The sequence below is a fragment of the Nannobrachium achirus genome (assembly GCF_963921795.1).
Source record: "Nannobrachium achirus genome assembly, chromosome: 18".
Lineage (NCBI taxonomy): Eukaryota > Metazoa > Chordata > Actinopteri > Myctophiformes > Myctophidae > Nannobrachium > Nannobrachium achirus.
Genome location: NC_137825.1, coordinates 39,199,046 through 39,216,997, shown reverse-complemented (window position 1 = coordinate 39,216,997; position 17,952 = coordinate 39,199,046). Strand labels below are relative to the sequence as shown.

At 42.5% G+C, this 17,952-nt stretch overlaps 2 protein-coding genes across 2 annotated transcripts; one reads left to right on the top strand and one right to left on the bottom strand.

Moving 5' to 3' along the window:
- Positions 1 to 2,209: 2,209 nt before the first annotated feature.
- On the bottom strand, positions 2,210 to 5,162 carry pagr1 (PAXIP1 associated glutamate-rich protein 1). Its single transcript, XM_080747118.1, has 5 exons — positions 5,033 to 5,162; positions 4,603 to 4,779; positions 4,155 to 4,485; positions 3,951 to 4,033; positions 2,210 to 3,531 (listed from the first exon to the last, which is right to left on the bottom strand). The coding sequence occupies exons 2-5, from the start codon at positions 4,757 to 4,759 to the stop codon at positions 3,299 to 3,301; spliced, it is 804 nt and encodes a 267-aa protein (XP_080603244.1). The 5' UTR covers positions 4,760 to 4,779; positions 5,033 to 5,162; the 3' UTR covers positions 2,210 to 3,298.
- A 1,504-nt stretch (positions 5,163 to 6,666) lies between these two features.
- kif22 (kinesin family member 22) lies at positions 6,667 to 17,310 on the top strand (the record flags this gene model as incomplete). The annotated part of the gene is made up of 12 exons (XM_080747411.1): positions 6,667 to 6,854; positions 7,254 to 7,381; positions 7,988 to 8,142; positions 10,132 to 10,341; positions 12,000 to 12,396; positions 12,758 to 12,887; positions 14,283 to 14,397; positions 14,556 to 14,748; positions 15,823 to 15,935; positions 16,303 to 16,497; positions 17,011 to 17,070; positions 17,281 to 17,310. The coding sequence occupies 12 exons, from the start codon at positions 6,667 to 6,669 to the stop codon at positions 17,308 to 17,310; spliced, it is 1,914 nt and encodes a 637-aa protein (XP_080603537.1).
- Between the last annotated feature and the right edge of the window lie 642 nt (positions 17,311 to 17,952).

Below are 17,952 nucleotides of genomic sequence, written 5' to 3'. Positions count from 1 at the left end.
CAAAGATGGGTTGTTCTTGCCCAGCAATGGGCATGTTTTTTAATTGAATCTGCCTCAGTATTTCAACTGATGTACTGTATATTCCACGAAATGCTTGTTATTTATTTGTATTTATTTATTTATTTGGTTAATTTGTGGTTTTGAATGCATATTTATGCATACATATTCTACTATATGCTTCTGATCCTCATATGAAGGCTGTATTGTCACTCACATTCAGCTAAAATATACTCCTCTGTCCTGAAATTGAAGTTGGGTCTTTCCTCCATTTTCTTCTAATTACCATGTCTATGCGAACTAAACTTGCCACAAAAAGTTCGGAAATCTAACTTTGGTCGATTATATCTCCCCTTTAATAAACCCAAATGGTATTGTTGCGACCGTAGGTCGCACTTACTACAGAAAGCTGCTCGAGGTGTCCGTCCGTCCGTCACACACGTCACACGTCACACTTTTGCCCTGCTCATATCTCCGCAACCGTTGCCCCGATCCATGCCAGATTTTGCACACACACTCCTTACCTGCCAAACTACAACCTCCAAGGACCCCCGGAGCTCCAGGGACCCCCAGCTCCCTCGGGGACCCCCAAGTGTAAAAAATGAGCACATGTGCAAAAATTACCAAATGACCACCCCAACGGGGCTGCTCACGGGGCATTCCCGGGGACCACCCACTCCTGGTGCTCCAGAACGGATGCAAAAGTGGTGGCGCCCCCAGTGGAGGACCCCCTGCCACTGCAGCTCACATAAAATGCCGTAACTCGGGCTAGGAGCGACCGGGAGAGCCGGGGCCGGTACCTATTCGTCCGCCTTGGCGGCGCGGAGACCCCACCCCTCATTTCTCACATGGCCCTCTAGCGCCACCATGAGGCCGATTCAGATTTTGCCCTAAAATCACGAAAATCACTACACAGTATGTCTACACTCATGTCATCAACATGCTCAGGAAGATTTTGGAAAAACAAATTTTTGCTCTATTTGTGGAGATAAAAGTGACCTACGGTCGCTTATCTCCCGATTAGGGAGTCTTACTGGTGTATATCATTCTTATCGTTGATTTGTCACCTTTACAACGAAGTACAGCTTGTAAGCATCGGGCATTCGAGGCATGAGCTACACAGCCAAACGTGGGTAGCGCCGACCAGAATTTTGCCAAAATGGCTTGCAATATACTGTTCTGCTGGCATTTACTCTCGTTTTGGGCTTCCCTGACACTGAGCTTAACATTAATAAAGTGTAAAAATTGCCAATGTGTTGTTTTTTCTTTTCCTTATTACTGTGAGAGAGTGCAATCATTCAATGCCCCAAGTAACAAAGGTGAAGACCAAAAGAACAGTATTGCAGGCCTGCCAGGCCATTTTGACAATTTTTGGAGGAGCGCTACCCACACGTTTGGCTGTGTTTCTCATTCCACAAATGCCAGATCCTTACAAACTGTACCTCATTGTAAAGGTGACGAATCAACGATAACAATGATATCAAACACAATACCATTTGGCATAAATAAAGGGGGGATATAATGGACCGAATGTTGGCAAATTTTGGGTCAGCGCAACCCACACGTTTGGCTGTGTATAGCTCATGCCTCGAATGCCCGATGCTTACAAGCTGTACCTCGTTGTAAAGGTGACAAATCAACAAAGAAAATGATATAAAACTCAATACCATTTGAGTTTATTAAAGGGGAGATATAATCGACCAAAGTTAGATTTCCGAACTTTTTGTGGCAAGTAGATTCTGCAATTGATGTAAAAGCAACATGGACCACCAGAGGGAGCAAGCCACAACCAAACTATATGTAATCGAACCTCCCCACCCGGCTTCGTACCCGGGTGTCCCACGTGAGAGTCCAATATCTTAAGAGACCAAATAGGTCCGGGGGAGATACTAGACTTTTGAGGCTTCAAGGCTGGGGCTGCGACTCTCTCCGTCACATATATATACATGGAAGAAAAGAAAAAGTATTCAAAATTAATGTAATTACTCTGAGACCTGCATTATTGTATAGCCACCTTTTGACTTTATGAAGACCACCTACTTCACTTGATAGTGTGAGACAGTTTACATCACTGAGTACCATTTCACATGTGGGAAACACATTCAGAGTAAAATGTTTATTAACATCTTATAAAACATACAAAAGTCCATTATATATAAAATTCAAGTTTTAGCGGGAGCCTGGGAAAGCTCTCTTGGCCTTAATTCCTCCTTGGCTGAAGTCCTTTTCTTATAGGATAGTTTTTGGGGCATTTTTAAGCTTTATTGAGATTGAGAAATAGTGTGTAGAAGGGCAAGAAACCTAGGGGAGACATGATAGGAGTTGGACTCGTACTCAAGTCCTGTGACTCACAAGGAGCATCAAGTCAGTGCATTGGTTGGCTGAGCCATAGTTCTGGTCCATAGCGTTAGTGGAGTTCTCCCTAACGCTATGTTCCTCTACCTCCACTCCGGCTTGACAAAACTGGAAAGCCGGCTCGCCTGGTCCGAAAATAACAAAAACTGTTTCGCCCCTCACCAAACCAAAGGTACCAGTGGGGAGTTGAAAGCTTACTCTACTAAAGCCCCTATCATAGTAGGCAATGCGATGATATCCACCGCGGTGTAGTCTTTTTAAGTCATAAAACTACAACATTACGTCATTACACCGCGAACCCCGACACATCTCTCTGTTTTTACTTTCAGACAGATCGACCCATCACCTCGTTCACTGATTGGTCGATCTAGACCAGTCAGTCACCGTGACTGACTATGATGGCCTCCACTTATTTTCTCACTTTAGGTGGATAGCTTTACACCTAAAATTTGCGGTGATAGGCTCTTCACTGCAGACTCTGATAAGGGCTTTAGTGGACAGGTCTGAGCCCCCCACCACACGCTTAAAATACATTTCTACTGCCGCGCAGATCAGAGGACCGCATTAACAGAGCATTAGTCTCGTTGGGTGTTATTCAGCTCTGCGATGTTGGAAGCGCTGTTTCGTAAAAACAGTCTTCAACCAGGAAGAGTGTCTCCATCTGGTGAAATATTTTTCATTTTGCCCTAAAAAATCATTTTAAGCGTGTGGTGGGGGGGCTCAGATTACGTCCAATAAGTAGATTAAGCTTTCAACTCCTCACTGATATCTTTGGTTTGGTGAGGGGCGAAAGGACCAGATGAGACGGCTTTCCGGAGGTAGAGGAACATAGAGTTAGGGAGAACTCCACTAACGCTACGGACCAGAGCTAGCTGAGCCACTGCGCACCCCTTGAGGCTGTTATACAGGGTTACAGAAACGTGTCTTACGAGTATAAAAAAAGCCTTCAGTATCTCCTTTGTCTTGGGGAGAAGATTGTATTGGGGTTGCTGTCTCGCTCCCTTTCCTTCTCGCGCTCCTTCTGGCTGTTGGGAGACAAGGCCTCTTCCAGCCTTTTGTCACTCTTGAAGATATCTCGCCCTGTACGCAGAATGTGCTGCTCCATCTTTCGGTGGCGCTTCATGTCCGACAGCACCTTGTCCAGTTGGGCTTCCCGTTTCACAGAGGATCGAGCAGATCCTGTGACAGGAAGAAATTGTTTATCACCACCAACAATAACAATGATTATTCCCACGATTAGAGGGCAAGTTAAAGTATTTACTGTCTGTAATTGCAATTTTCCACAGTATCTATGCATTTATGGTAAGAATTCATCTTAGCAACCATACAACCGAGCAGTCTTCTGCATGTCTCTAAAATGCTGCAGGAGATATGCTGAAAACGTTTAGACTAGTAGTGTGACAACGAGTAAAATCTGTGGAGATCAGAATACTTTTTAGGTAATAATTATGTATCGCTCACTAAAATGCATTATGGGAATTGTTGTAACACTGAGAAAGTGACATAAAGAACTGTTAACCACAAACTATTAACTGAAATGCTCATAAATTGTAGTGTCTTTTTACGTGTCAAATCAATTATTTCAATGTATTTGTTACCTGGTGTTCTACGTCTGTTTATGAAAGAATTCTTCGGAGTGGTTTGCTCCTCACTAAAGTCAAACTCGGTGGGAGCCAGAGGCCTGAAAGACAAATTACATGTTTCAATATTCAATTCATACCCATTCCTTTTGATCTATTACATAGCTTCTGTTTGAAATACAGCTGGAAGTCTTCAGCAGACAAAATGTCAATAATTCTCACTTTCGTTCCTCCTCCCTATTCCGTTCTTTCGCTGTCTCTGCCTCTTCATCTCTTTCAGGGGAGGGAGTGCGCTCCGGAGTGGGAGGCCTCCTGGGAAGGGGCACAAAGTTCAATTCCAGCATTTCCCCTTTAGCAAGGAGATCATACAGTCTTTTAATCTCAGCAGGAGGTGGCATCCAATTTTTGGGATCCTCCATTTCCTCATCGCTGTACGCGAGCTCCCAGTCACCGTCCTCAACTTCGACCTGCTTCGCTTCTCCATCAATTACTTGTGTGTCTGCTTGTATGTTCTCCTCACGTGCCTCTCCCTCCACTGCATTTCTGTCCTCATCTGACAAAACGAGAAAATAATTCAGCTTTTTATTATTATTCAGATAAAGCATTAACTTTAAGAATGACTGCTGTAAACTCCAATAGATATAAGTATGGTAATGTCATTGTCACTCACCTTTCCCTGTAGATGGGGTCTCCTGTTGTGTTTCAGCTACCACTTCAGTGTCCCCTGCATGGTCCTCTTGTATTCCTGTCATCTTGTCTGTGTCCCTCAAACCAAGAGCTTCTATGTCCTCCCTTAATGAGGAGTCTGTAGCATCCTCAGCCTGCATCTCTCCTTATAGCCACAGGTCTGTTAAATACAAAATATTATTGGAAAACCACATTAGTATGGCTACACAAAGACATGCATGAAACATGCATAAATATATGTTACGGACACCAATTTAAACATTACAGGGTAGACCTTGTGGGTGTTAGCTTAGTATTTTGCAGCTAATTTAGTAACCTTCGCTAAGTAACTAAATAGCAGAAACATTAGCCCATGGCTGTTTTCAAACAACACATTGACCCAAACATTGACCAAAACATACGGTGATCTTTACCTAATGTCCAATTTGCTATCGCAGATCAATGCTGCTGCAAATCTATTGATAGATTATTATTTTACTCTGGATAAAACCATCAAAGTTCCCCACATAACTCGTTAGAAATGCTAAAAGAACATTGTACAGAGACGTAAACATAGCGCCATTTTGGATTGAAGAAGAACCGCCTGGTGTTGTGACTGGATTACGGCGACGTTGATTTCAACAGATTGTTAAACATGTGGATGGTCGAACGTCGAAACAAATGAGAGGCCACAGCCATTTCACATTGGATGGAGATCTGTGTTCTTTCTGCGCATGCGCACAGTGCAAGCGACGGACCAGAGCAGGACGAGCAAAGACCCAATTTTAATAACCTGCAAATTTAAAATATGTTTGAATTCACATGTTTATACATGTTACGCTTTTAAACAATCAACATTGTCCTTCGATCATCAAATCATCTCGAATCACACGTTTTTCCGCAGAAGTGGAAAGACGGTGCTATTTAGGCTACTGTTCCATGCTCTGATCCGGTCTAGAGCCCGCCTACTGTATCTGGTATTTTGCAGAACATACATACACATGCAAGCACCGTTTCCGTTTCCGCTAAAGAGAAGACACCGGAATCAGACCGGATTAGTAACACTTTAAGCAAACCGACCCCTTTCAGTCACACGAGCGACCGTTTGAGCGAGGCCTGATTGGCTAGTCTCTCGTAATCAGACAGTTTAGCCAATCATGGTCGAGATGGAGGTCTGACTACGCGGCACCGTTATTGGCTGAGTTTTATAAGCCGCTTTAACGCTCCTCATTTGAAAGTTGTTGTTGGAAAAAGAGCAACCCTCCCTGTCCCTTCCCTTCCCCCCTAAAGGTATTGTATCCGCAGTGTCGTTAGCATAGCAATAATACTTGGATGATAATAATGCAGAAGACCTTACGTTACTAACTTGAACGTGTGTGGTCAGGTGGAGGTACGATTATTTACTGCTAAGCGTTATTATTGATGCATTAACCGCTAACGAGTCGGAAAGCCATTAACATTATCTCTGAGCTTGAGCTAGCCTGTGTGGCTAAAGTGTTTGCTCAGTAATGTATTAACCAGTGTTTCATGACTGTCTGCGGAACTGTTTTAAAATACTTTGTAGTTCTGCCTAACTTTGTCGCTTGGGTGTACAGATACGTACGTCGTATTATCGTACATGTAGCCATTTGAATGTGTTACTTGTAAGTAACTTGTTTTTCCATGCACGCCGACGTAAATGTGGTGATATCTGTGCTATCGCTAACGTTAGCTTCCTCTTGTTGTCTAGAGCAGGCCTGTGTTTATCTCCTGTAAGAGTAGACACGTTTTCTAAAACCCTATGTGAAATGTGGCCATAAATGATAACTCTTGTATGGGTATTTTTTAAGGACTGGTCATTATGAGAAAACTCTAACTAAATGCATAACTTTTTTTCTCCTCTTCTTTTTGTTGTTGTTGTTTTATACATATCGATGTGTCCAATATATGGCACCAGTTGTAAGACTCTTTTTCACAATGAGAGAATTTACTTTTACATTTACTCATGTTTGGAAGATCACTGTTAACATTAGCTTTCTTTCTATTTTTTGTTTGTTCTTAACTTCTTTTTGACCTCACAGATACAGACATGGCTCAACGTGTCACCCTAAAAGACAGTGGAACCAAGAAGACGTCCAGGCTTCGGGTCGCTGTTCGCCTACGACCCTACATGGACACACAGGATGAGAAGGCAGAGGGGCCGTGTGTTAGAGGTCTGGACACCCAGAATCTGGAGATCATAAACTGGAGGAACGCCACAGAGACGGTCAAATACCAGTCAGTACCGTCAGTTTCACACTGCATACACTCTACACCAGCGGTTCTCAACCTTTTTAATTTCACGGCCCCAGTAATGGTCAATTTAGTTCTATTTGTACTGTAAAGGCTCATTCATACTCCAGAGAAAGTGAAGAGCAGTTCACCGCAAACCCCGAAACGTCTCCCTGCCTTTACTTTCTGACATCACCCCATCACCTAAAAAAAGCGAGGAGCTACTCACTTCACCCTAGTATGAATGAGCCTACAGGGTCCATTTTGTACCGATTAATCATTTACCTAGGAACCCCCTCCAGGGCTCCTCAAAGTCCCCGTACACCATGTTGAGAACCGGTGCTCAACACATAACTTCCGTATCATAATGCTGTGATTCATTTGTATTTGTTCCTATTTCCTCAGTTTTGATGTCTTCCATGGCGAGGAAACGACACAGCAAGAGGTTTTCCTTGCATCAGTGAAGCCTGTTCTACCACACGTGTTAAATGGACAGAATGCCAGCATCTTTGCCTACGGACCCACAGGGGCTGGTAGGAACTCACTTATTGAATGTTTTACTCAATCGGTAACCTCGGGATCCAGACTTTTCAAGAAAGAAAAGCCTGGGATAGCGCCCCTGTAACTGTGTCTCACAACATTTTAATTGGATATAAAATATATGTAGCCGTTCAGATATCTTATTTTACATCAGTATTGTTCATGTGAACTGGTTTGTTTAGGTTTATCCATTATAATTATAAAATCGCTATGATTTATCACTCGTCTTCCACCGCGGATCACTTCCTTTACTCACTTAATTTAGCAGCAGGAGTCATTCCGCTGCGTCCATTCCGAGACGCCGGAGGAGCCTATGAGATCTGTTGGGGCCATAGAATGTCCGCGTTAGGTTAGACTACTCAATCGGCAACTATTTCATGAACGCACAAATACAAAGGCGTTATGTCATGTAAATCACCCCCTGCTACCTTTTCATTCGACTAACACTTTGAATTAAGTTTGGTTTTGAACAATATCCTATGGACCCTATTCTCTCAATTTAGGACAACGTGCAATATGTTTGGCATTTTGTACACATCATCAGCTGCTTCGCTAATGATGTTCAGCGTCCTATACTAAGTTGCTGTCTTAACTCATAGGTAAGACCCATACCATGTTGGGCAGTCAAGAGCAGCCTGGTGTCATCCCTCGGTCTGTCCGTAACATCTTCAAAATTGTGAAGGCTAAGGAGAAGGAGGAAGATGGTTGGAAGTACAGTATTGGCATGTCTTACCTGGAGATCTACAACGAGAAGGTATGACGGAATGTTTGTGGCCTCAGCATAGTGTGAGCTGAGATGTGTACCTGCATTAATGTCTTGTATGCCTCCTATTTAGTCAGGGAATATTATCAGAATAATGTCAAATCTGGGAATAAATTCCTTGCCAAGAAATTACTTAACCAATGTTTTCGCATAGGTGTCTGTCTAGTAAGGAAGTGTGGGTCCCATTCACTTACTATTACACTATATACCAGCGGAATTGGCTACCAAAAAAATAAGCAATATATTTTTTATCAAGAAACAGTGGAAAAAAGGTAACGTAACCAACATGAAGAGGTCGCCTTGACTCCTTTCCCTCTCACACACACATGCGCGCACACACACACACACACAAAGGTCCGCCTCACTAGCAACAACAGGAGACAAGACGACACAGAGAGTCGAGACACACACAAGCAGCTAGTAGTAGTAGGCTGAGGCACACAAGAGCTGATTTAGCTCAAGCGGTTCATTTACTTGGGAATTCTATGGTTCTTCATATTTTGGCTAAATGCTTCCATATCTTTTGTTATCGTTGCATTGTACTGCTCACCGTGTGCGCCCGCGTGCACGGGGGGCGACACTTGGGCCGCCAAATAATTTCCCTCATGGGGTCGTCGTATAAAAAACTTTGAGAACCTGTGCTATATAATATACAGGAAAAAATAAACCCCATATCTACTTTAAGTTGCACGTTTGGGGTCAAAACGAGTTTTTTTTTCATGATTCTGAATCCATTGCAAGCATTTGTTTTGCACGAAAAACATTCCTTGAGCTAAGAACGGCTCCCACAAAACTGAAGTGGTGACTCATCACTAAACCATAGTTTTCTGGGTATGTTTTTAGCCCAAGGAATGGTTTTCATGCAAAACAAATACTTTCCAGAATCATGAAAAAAAAAACTAGTTTGACCCTTCCCATGCCACTTAAAGCAGATTTTTGTGGGGCATTTGTTAAGAACGGCTCCCACAAAACTGAAGTGGTGACTCATCACTAAACCATAGTTTTCTGGGTATGTTTTTAGCCCAAGGAATGGTTTTCATGCAAAACAAATACTTTCCAGAATCATGAAAAAAAAACCTAGTTTGACCCTTCCCATGCCACTTAAAGCAGATTTTTGTGGGGCATTTGTTTTCCTGTATAGTAAGTGAAGGGAAGGGGACCACAACTTTCAGCAGCTGTCAAAAATTCCCCTAGGGATTTTGAATTTCAGCATTTCCCATATTTTAACTAAACCCTGGCTTTCCGCCATAGTCTCATAATGAACTGATATTTATTTATTATTACTATTTTCTCCACGCTTCTCATAATGCATCAATTAGCATAATGTGGCAATCCCAGACAATGCACAGGCCATGCGTATAATGACACACCTCCATATACCCACCTTGTAAACAGCCCGTTGTCTCCCATTTCCATTCCCAATACAAAGGAGGTGCAGCGCTACACTAACGTAGTACAATTATTTTATTTTAATGATTACCTGCAATGTATCAGGGAAACTGATTAGACTGACCTCTCAAATCTCAGACTAGACTGACATCTCAAATATTTAAAGCTTATATAACCTGTGTGCTTGACTCGACTGATGTCCATATGTGGGTGTGGGACTGATATGAACAAAATGCCATCACACAACGCTTATCACTTTCAATAACAAATGACACTGATCATCCCCTGTATCACTACTACTTGGACCTCATGCCATCTGGGTGACGATTCCGAACCTTGAAGTGAGAAAAAAATCTTTTAGCAGGAGTTTTGTCCCCTTCAGCCATTGCGGCATTAAACAAACTGCTCCGTTGATGGGATGGTTTTCTGTGTATAGTGGGGACCTCATGTATTTGTGATATGTTGTTTTGTGGTGTATAGTTATGTTTTTTTGTTTTGTTTTTGCGGGCAGATCTCTGAAGACGAATATCCCATCAGGGACAATAAACATTATGCTGACTTCTACCCTCGCCCTCTTTTCTTCCCGATCAGGTATTGGACCTCCTGTCACCTAGCACACAGGACCTGCCCATCAGAGAAGACAAGGACAGGAACATTCTCATCCCTGGCTTGACACAGACACCACTGTCATCGTATCAGCAGTTTGACAGCCTCTTCGTCCCAGCCAGCCTCAAACGCACCACAGCCTCCACCAAGATGAACCAGCGGTCCAGCCGGAGCCACGCTATCCTCCTTATCAAGGTTAACTTAAATTATTTTGTTCTATTGTGAGCAGGACCGGATTAAAGTTTTGTTCTCTTGTCTTGAGAACTCGCTCTCCGTGCACTGTAGTTTCTACACAGTGTTGACAATATTATAGGATTTGTATATTTTGTGCATCTTGTCATGTGAAATTTATTTTGGATGTAGCCATACTGAACTGGCTTATTTTACGTATATCGAACATGATTATGGAGCAAATTTTCCAAGTTAGACTAGACTGTTCTCTTTTTTTTAATCCCACCATTTTGCTACCAATTTCTCACCTAGTGTCAATTAAATAATGTAATCCTGGGCGCTACACTCCCTCTGCCAACCTGGGGAGAGCAATGGACTGACCTCATGCTTCCTTCTATGCATGAGTAGTCCAAGCTGCTTCTTTTCACCTGACCGGGGAGAGATTTCCCGGTTGGACGTTCCTTTCCCCTCCCTCAGGCGCCCCGGCTGGCCAGGGGGAGGTAGTATAGAGACCAGGATTACTGCCATGTTTTTTGTGAGGGTACCTACCCTAGGAGACACGGTGAGAACATGCAAACTCTACACAGAAAGGCCCTTTTGCCAACCCCACATGGGCACTGATGACGTGGAGGAGAGAACACACCCACAGCGTTCCCAGCGGGAATATCGAACCCAGGACCTTCTAGCTGTGAGGCGACAGCGCTACCGACTATGCCATGTGCCCCCTTAGACTACTAGACTGTTCTCATGAATTTCATCATAGACTGCTTTAGAGCAGTGTTTCCCGACCTTTTTTCTGCCAGGGCACACTTTTCACTGCCAAGAGATCCCAGGACACTCTGTGGCTTAGGGACGGGACGATATGCCATTTTATTGTGATAAAAAACACTCACGATAATCGTATTGTGGAGATTTTATATATTGTGATATCGTCCTCCATCGTGCACTGGGATCAATTCACCTTTTGTTTGCTGAGCTGCATTTCCGGTACCACTTAAACCCTCTATAATTGGTAAAAGGTACTTATAACATACATGTACGTACTTGATACAGTCTTTTTTTCACTCTATATCAAATGTCTTTGCCAAAAAATTGCCGATCTACAAGTTCACAGATGTGAGCTTGTAGATCTGCTATTTGTTTGGCAAATATTCCGTGATAATATCGTAAATCGTGATTTCTTTTATCACAATAATCGTGATATGAAATGTTTATATCATCCCATCCTTAGTGTGGCTACTTTTCTTTTTTTTTTTTTGCCTATCTTTCTTATGTTATTTTACAATTTGGCCAATGTTGTACCTGTTTTTATATAGTCTGTTGATAACATTTGATGCAGTAATGGTCTTTTTTTTTTTTTCTTCTTCTTTTCTTTAAGTCCTTAAATTGTGACTTCACTGTTAAATTTCTGAGGGAACAACCAAGCATCTCAAAGGGCACACCATAGGTCCGCAGCACAGTGGTTGAGAAAAACTGCTTTAGTGGACGGGCTATGTGATCTTAAAGCCAACAATGTGTCTCATTGCAATACGCTGTTGGCACGAAGATCTGTTCTTGTCGCGACACCATCAGTGCTGTGGAGCATAGTTAGAATCTAATCTGTTGCATTAGTTGTTGTCCAGTTCTCTTCTCTCCATACCAAATCTCACCTGGGGCCGCCATATCCTGCCCTTTGTCATTAGGTGGTGCGGACACAGCGCTCCCCACCTTACCGCCAGCAAACGGGAAAGCTGTACCTCGTGGACCTGGCAGGCTCTGAGGACAACCGTCGCACGGGCAACGAGGGCATCCGCCTGAAGGAGAGTGGGGCCATCAATTTATCTCTCTTCACCCTCAGCAAGGTGGTGGATGCCCTCAACGCTGGCGCTGGCGTCCGCGTTCCCTACCGGGACAGCAAGCTAACGCGGCTGCTCCAGGACTCGCTCGGAGGCTCGGCCCACTCGGTCATGATAACAAACATTGCGCCTGAGTACAAGTACTACTTTGACACTTTCACTGCCCTCAACTTCGCTGCCAAGTCCAAGCTCATCGTCAACAAGCCGTTTGTGCGCGAAACCGTGACGGTCCCTGTACCGCAAGGTGAGCCAGAGAAACCAGGTGTGGTAGGATACAATTTACAGTGCTGCAGTAATATTTTAGGTTTTGACACTATATATTAAAGTCCTAAAGTCAAGATTTATATACACGCCCACTTTTGTATAAACACGTTCTAGCTGAAAAACTCTGAGCTCATGACACTAAAACTACTAATAGTTATTTCTTTACTGTGTAAGTGGGCTTTGTATATTTGTGTAACTAAGCACTGCAATGCAGCCATTATTGAGTCTGTGCCAGTTTCATCTGGATGGCTCTAAGCTCCACAGGGAGCCCAGCGAGTGCTGAAGTGCCTAAAGGCACCGAATACCAATGTTGTTGTTTTCCCCCTCTGCTCTCACTCCAGTGAAGCGAGCCAGAGAAGACCATGAGGCTGGAGCTTCTTGTGTGTCTGAGCCCCAGACGAAGAAGCCAAAACAAGGAAGCAAGAAGGCTGGGCAAGGGGCTCCTTCGCCCCCAGCAGCACCCCCACACAGGTTGGAAACCCCCCCCCCCCCCCCACACACACACACACACGCTGTGGGACTCCCTCCCTCGTTTGTGTACTGTACACACACAGCCAATGCATGCAGGACAGAACATTTTAATAATCCCATACAGACTAGAGCTGGGGTGTCGAACTCATTGAGGTAGGATTCGTCAAAATGCAACTTTGTGCAAGCTGGATTACCTTATGTGTGTCTGTTGTCTGAAAGTATTCAGACAACAGATTATTAAATTCCCTATGGTTGAGTCCGTGGGCTGTAATAAGCCTAGCCGTATTAATCACAACACTGGCATTGTCCATTTTCAGTCTTTTGTTGGGCATATTGTACAAAACGCCTCTGTACCAGTTCCACAAACTCATGGGTGAAAGTCTAAGATAAATTCAGCAAATATTCCCAATTGAGCTTCTTGAGTCTTGTTGGTGTTTATAGAGAAGGCAGTAAACGTGTTCACTCAGTTTTTGTTGACTGTTAAAAATCTCTAGCAAGGTTCCTGATTATCTATCCCTTGTGCCCAGCACAAGGGATACTACTCACAAGCGAGACAATGTACAGGAAATGTTTTAATGTGCACACACACATATCGAGACTATTGGTGTTCTATGTGATAGCGTTTTAGCAGGTTGTGGCCTAAGTGCAGTAGGCCAGGATTTGGTAGCAGACGCTTATAGCAAGTCTCTCATTGCAACACTCCCATTTGGCTAATCTCGTGTCAGTTTGGGAACTCAACAGAGAGAGAAACAAGTAATGTTGTTTATATGTGTGTAATGTTTGCCATCTGCTTTGGGCTGCAGCACAGATCGACACAGATTCTTCCAATATGGTGGTCAGTGTTTTGCCACAGTGAAGTGGGGCTGAACGATTGGGAGAAAATCTCATTGCAAATTTCAGCCTAACATTGTGTTCAATTAGAATTGAAGCTCGAGAACAAAATGAGATTTACTGTTAACATTATAACCACATTAGATACTGTCAAGATAAATTGATATTTACATTTTTTAGCCCATTGACTACAATTTGCATACAGTACTATGCTGAAATGAATGGAAACAAAATGGAAATTGACAGTAGTAATGTAAAAATATACACATGGTATATGACTTGACAGTTAGCTAAACATGCAAAAATGTATGGTCCTTTTAGTATACATTCAAGTGTGAAATTAATGTATTGGATTAATGGACCAAATATGACCTAAAAGTTTTAAAACACTAGAATACCTAGTGTAGAAAGAAGTCCATTATGAAATTGGCAGGAGTTTATATTAATTGTTCAGCTCTACAGTGAAGTACAATGCATGCCCATCCATCCATATGCTCCCCTACTGGCTGTACTATCACCCTGCTAACCCATGTTGCCATCCCCAACCCTGTTTCACTGTCTCAGTCCATCAGACGTGCTTGACAGACTGGCAGCTCTGGAGAAGCAGTTGAAGGACTGCCAAGAGAAGGAGAGGCTCAACCTGCTCCAACATGAGGCCAAGTACCGCAAGGAGATTGAGGTGAAGACTTGAACTTGCTTCTTTATGAACCCAGTGCTTGCCACTGAAATTAATACTGGGCTGGACTTATTTTTTATCATTTCTAATAATTGTACTCGGTCAAATCCTTGGTGTTAATGTGGAGCTCAACCTATTCATCTCAACACTTATCTTTGCAGGCATTGAAGGACAAGCAGAAGGAGTGGGAGAACAAGGTCAGGTTGCAACAACGGCCTGCTGGCAAAGGCTTGACAAGGGAGCCATTCAATTCAGACAAGTCATCTCTCTTCACAATGAGCGTCGCCCCACTACAGAAGAAGTCCACTGCAGCCAAACCTGTGAAACAGCAAGCTGTAGTTCAGCCATTACAGGGTCAGTTGTACAGTAAAATCCTTGGTGTCACTTTAACTCTTGGTTGTAGAGATGGAACCAAATCGACCCGTAAAGCCGACAGATAGAAATCACAATAAACTCATGTCAAAGAAGTGCACCCGTTATTCAAACTGGATGTTGCAAAACCTGCTGACACGTCTTTCAGAGTTGGGTTCTATTTTCAGGTATCAATGCAGGGGACAGACCAACAAAATGTGTATGGTACAAAATATGGTTCTATGATGGTGACCGTACACTAGCCAAATGTAAGAGAGAGATATGCTTTGCTGCTTCAATTATCCCACCTTAAATGTAGGGCTGGCCCCAAACGTCAATCTGTAGATGGAACCCATTTATCAGTTTCTAATGTATAGCCTTTTTTTTTTTTTTTTTTCATCACTTGGTCGCTTTGAGGTTTTTGTCTTTTTAACGGCCTCATGAGCACAGGCATGTGGCAATTATACAAAAATGCAAGACATTGGCCCAATTAATCGGTCACTAATGGAGATCCCTGATGACACCATAGGCTGGCTCCAAGTATTATGATAATTGGTACTGCATGTTATTCTGCCAAGGTACAACAAGCGGGGGCTTGCATTCCCAACAGGCATCGCCCTAGTTTTAAAATGTTACTGCATAGATACAACAACAGCGATGCAATTTACTTATTTTGATACCAACTTAATTTAGGAAACATGACTCATTATGATCTTCCAGGAAAGGAAAGTGTTGAATGTCCTTTTTGTTGCGCTTTGTCCCCCCTTCTCAGTACAGTGTACAGCTCACTGACAGTCAGTCACCACCTTGATGTTATGAGACCATATTATAGAGTCACTATGGTTATTGATTAGAACCTCACCTGATACAGAGGCTCAGTTAGCAATATGGGAGAAATAAGCTGTATCAAATGATGATGTGAGGTTATTTTTGTGTCCCTCAGCAGCCATGATGAACTGGAAAACTATGTTTGATACTTGTATTACCTGTTCTGTATACTATGCATACACCATTTTCTTTTGTAAAGGACTCTTTTATGTATATATTTTTTTATATTTTGTATGCCTTCCCCAACAGTTTCCCAGCCAATCCAGCCTCTTCAGGTCCAGCCTCTTCAGCATATTGGAAATGTCAAAAAACAATCTGTCTGCGTCAAGAGGAAAGGGAAAAGTACTTCAGACTCGTTTGAGGTCAGCAGTCAAGCCCTCTCTCTGCTTAGCTTGACAGTTTGTGTGGGTGTGAGTGTATACTACAAGCTGACATAGTGGAATAGATTAGCTTTGTTGACATCAGACACGATGATGCACCTTGCAAGAGCTCCAGAACTAATTAAAACTGTTTCAGAAAATGCTAATTTCCAAATGGTGTTTCTCATCCTGATCTCAAGCATTTAGAGTATCTTTGTGCAGGATGGTTAAAGTCCCTACAAGTTTAACCTAGTTACGCTGAGTTGGTGTAGTCGGATGCCCTATATATTTAGCTGATGCCTTTTGCCAGATGGTCCAGTTTGGTTCATTGATTGATAAGTGCATGTTGAACCCATGTTTTCGTTCCTAGGAGCCTGAGGACAAGGAGAATCGAAAAGAATGGGAGGGCCAAATTGACGCTTCCGTACTAGAGCAATCCAGAGAGAAGATCTTGCAGATTCTCAATGCAGGCTCCCTCAAGGACCTTAAAGGCCTGCAGCAGATAGGCGACAAAAAGGCCAAGCTCATCCTGGGATGGAGGGAGCTCCATGGCCATTTTAACAAGGTTGGTCCAAAAAATATCGGTGGTTCTCAAACTTCATGCCAAGATCCCCAAATAAATATGTATGTGGCCACGGACCCCCATCTGAAAACATTTTGTTTCACCCCCCCAAATGGCACATGTACAAGTTCCCAACGTGTTGCAATGTGACACCTTGTGAGCTTGTACTTTGCTATTTGAAAATGGATTTATTATCTACAGGTGTACACGATAAAATGTGCCTGTAGTACTGATCCCAGTCAACATTTGTATGCCATTTAGATGGGACATGGCTATATAGTGTTTGCTTGACCACACATGTTACTTTGGATGGCATATTGATTTGGCAGATACTGGGTTTGATATTTACCTTGTTTCTTTGTAGCACTAAATTGTTGTTTGTGCTCTATTCGCTTAATACTATTTACCTGTTTTGTTGACTAGGGTTTGTGTCAGACTTTGATGTTGCACTTATAATTCACTCTAGATAAGAACATCTGACAAATGTCTAAATTATAAAAATGTGTTTTGGCATAGGTGGAGGATCTGACTAACATCGAAGTCTTATCTGAAAAGCGATTTTCTTCCTTCATGAAGGTATGCTCATGTGGTGAAAAGATGGTCACACTATCAATAAATGTTTAATGTTCCTAAAAATGGCTAAAATGAATTATTAAAGCATTTCCTTTGACAACAAAAAACGATCATGAACAAGTTGATTTGGACCTGTAAATCTGTTTATTTGTGCTCATTTTATGTTTGCTATATAATATTGAATGCTAATGGTAATTGTTTTTCTCTTTTCAGGCAAACATACTGAGTGCCATGGGGATATGATGTCGATTTTTTTAATACAGTCATGCAATTAAATACTTTGTATTGTATGCTTTTATTTTTAACCTTTTTTTCCCTCTTTAACGTTATGAATTTTTTACATTTTTAATGCTTGATGTTTTAATTCTTATGATGTTTTTGTAGATGGAACTATATTCCACTTGTTGGCGCAATTTACCTTTAAATAAACGCGTCAACCAACGTTGTGTATTCATTTTCTAATCTTTGCATTGGCTTATTATCTGATCGTTAATATTACTAACCTTGACAAATTGTCATTTCTATGTTTTAAAGTAGTCCCTTGGACCTGTGAATCACTGTCATGCGATAAGCATTATTATGAATGATAAACGTCCACAGGCCTAATTGGGCAATTACAAAATTATGTAATTAAAAAAGTGCAGACCAAGTGCCTTTAAAAAAAGAAGGGGGGGGAGAGAGAATTTGATGTGGATTTTGTAATTACCAAGCAAGCAAGGGTTGTATTAGTCACCACCTGATCTGTCATATAGAGGGAGAGAGGACTGTGATTACTCGTGGAAGGTTGCATCCCTCCCTCCTCCACGTACCGCACGCTCATTTCACTATTCATTTCACGGTCACGCTTTGCATCCACCCTATCGGGGATATCCCTATCATCCCAGT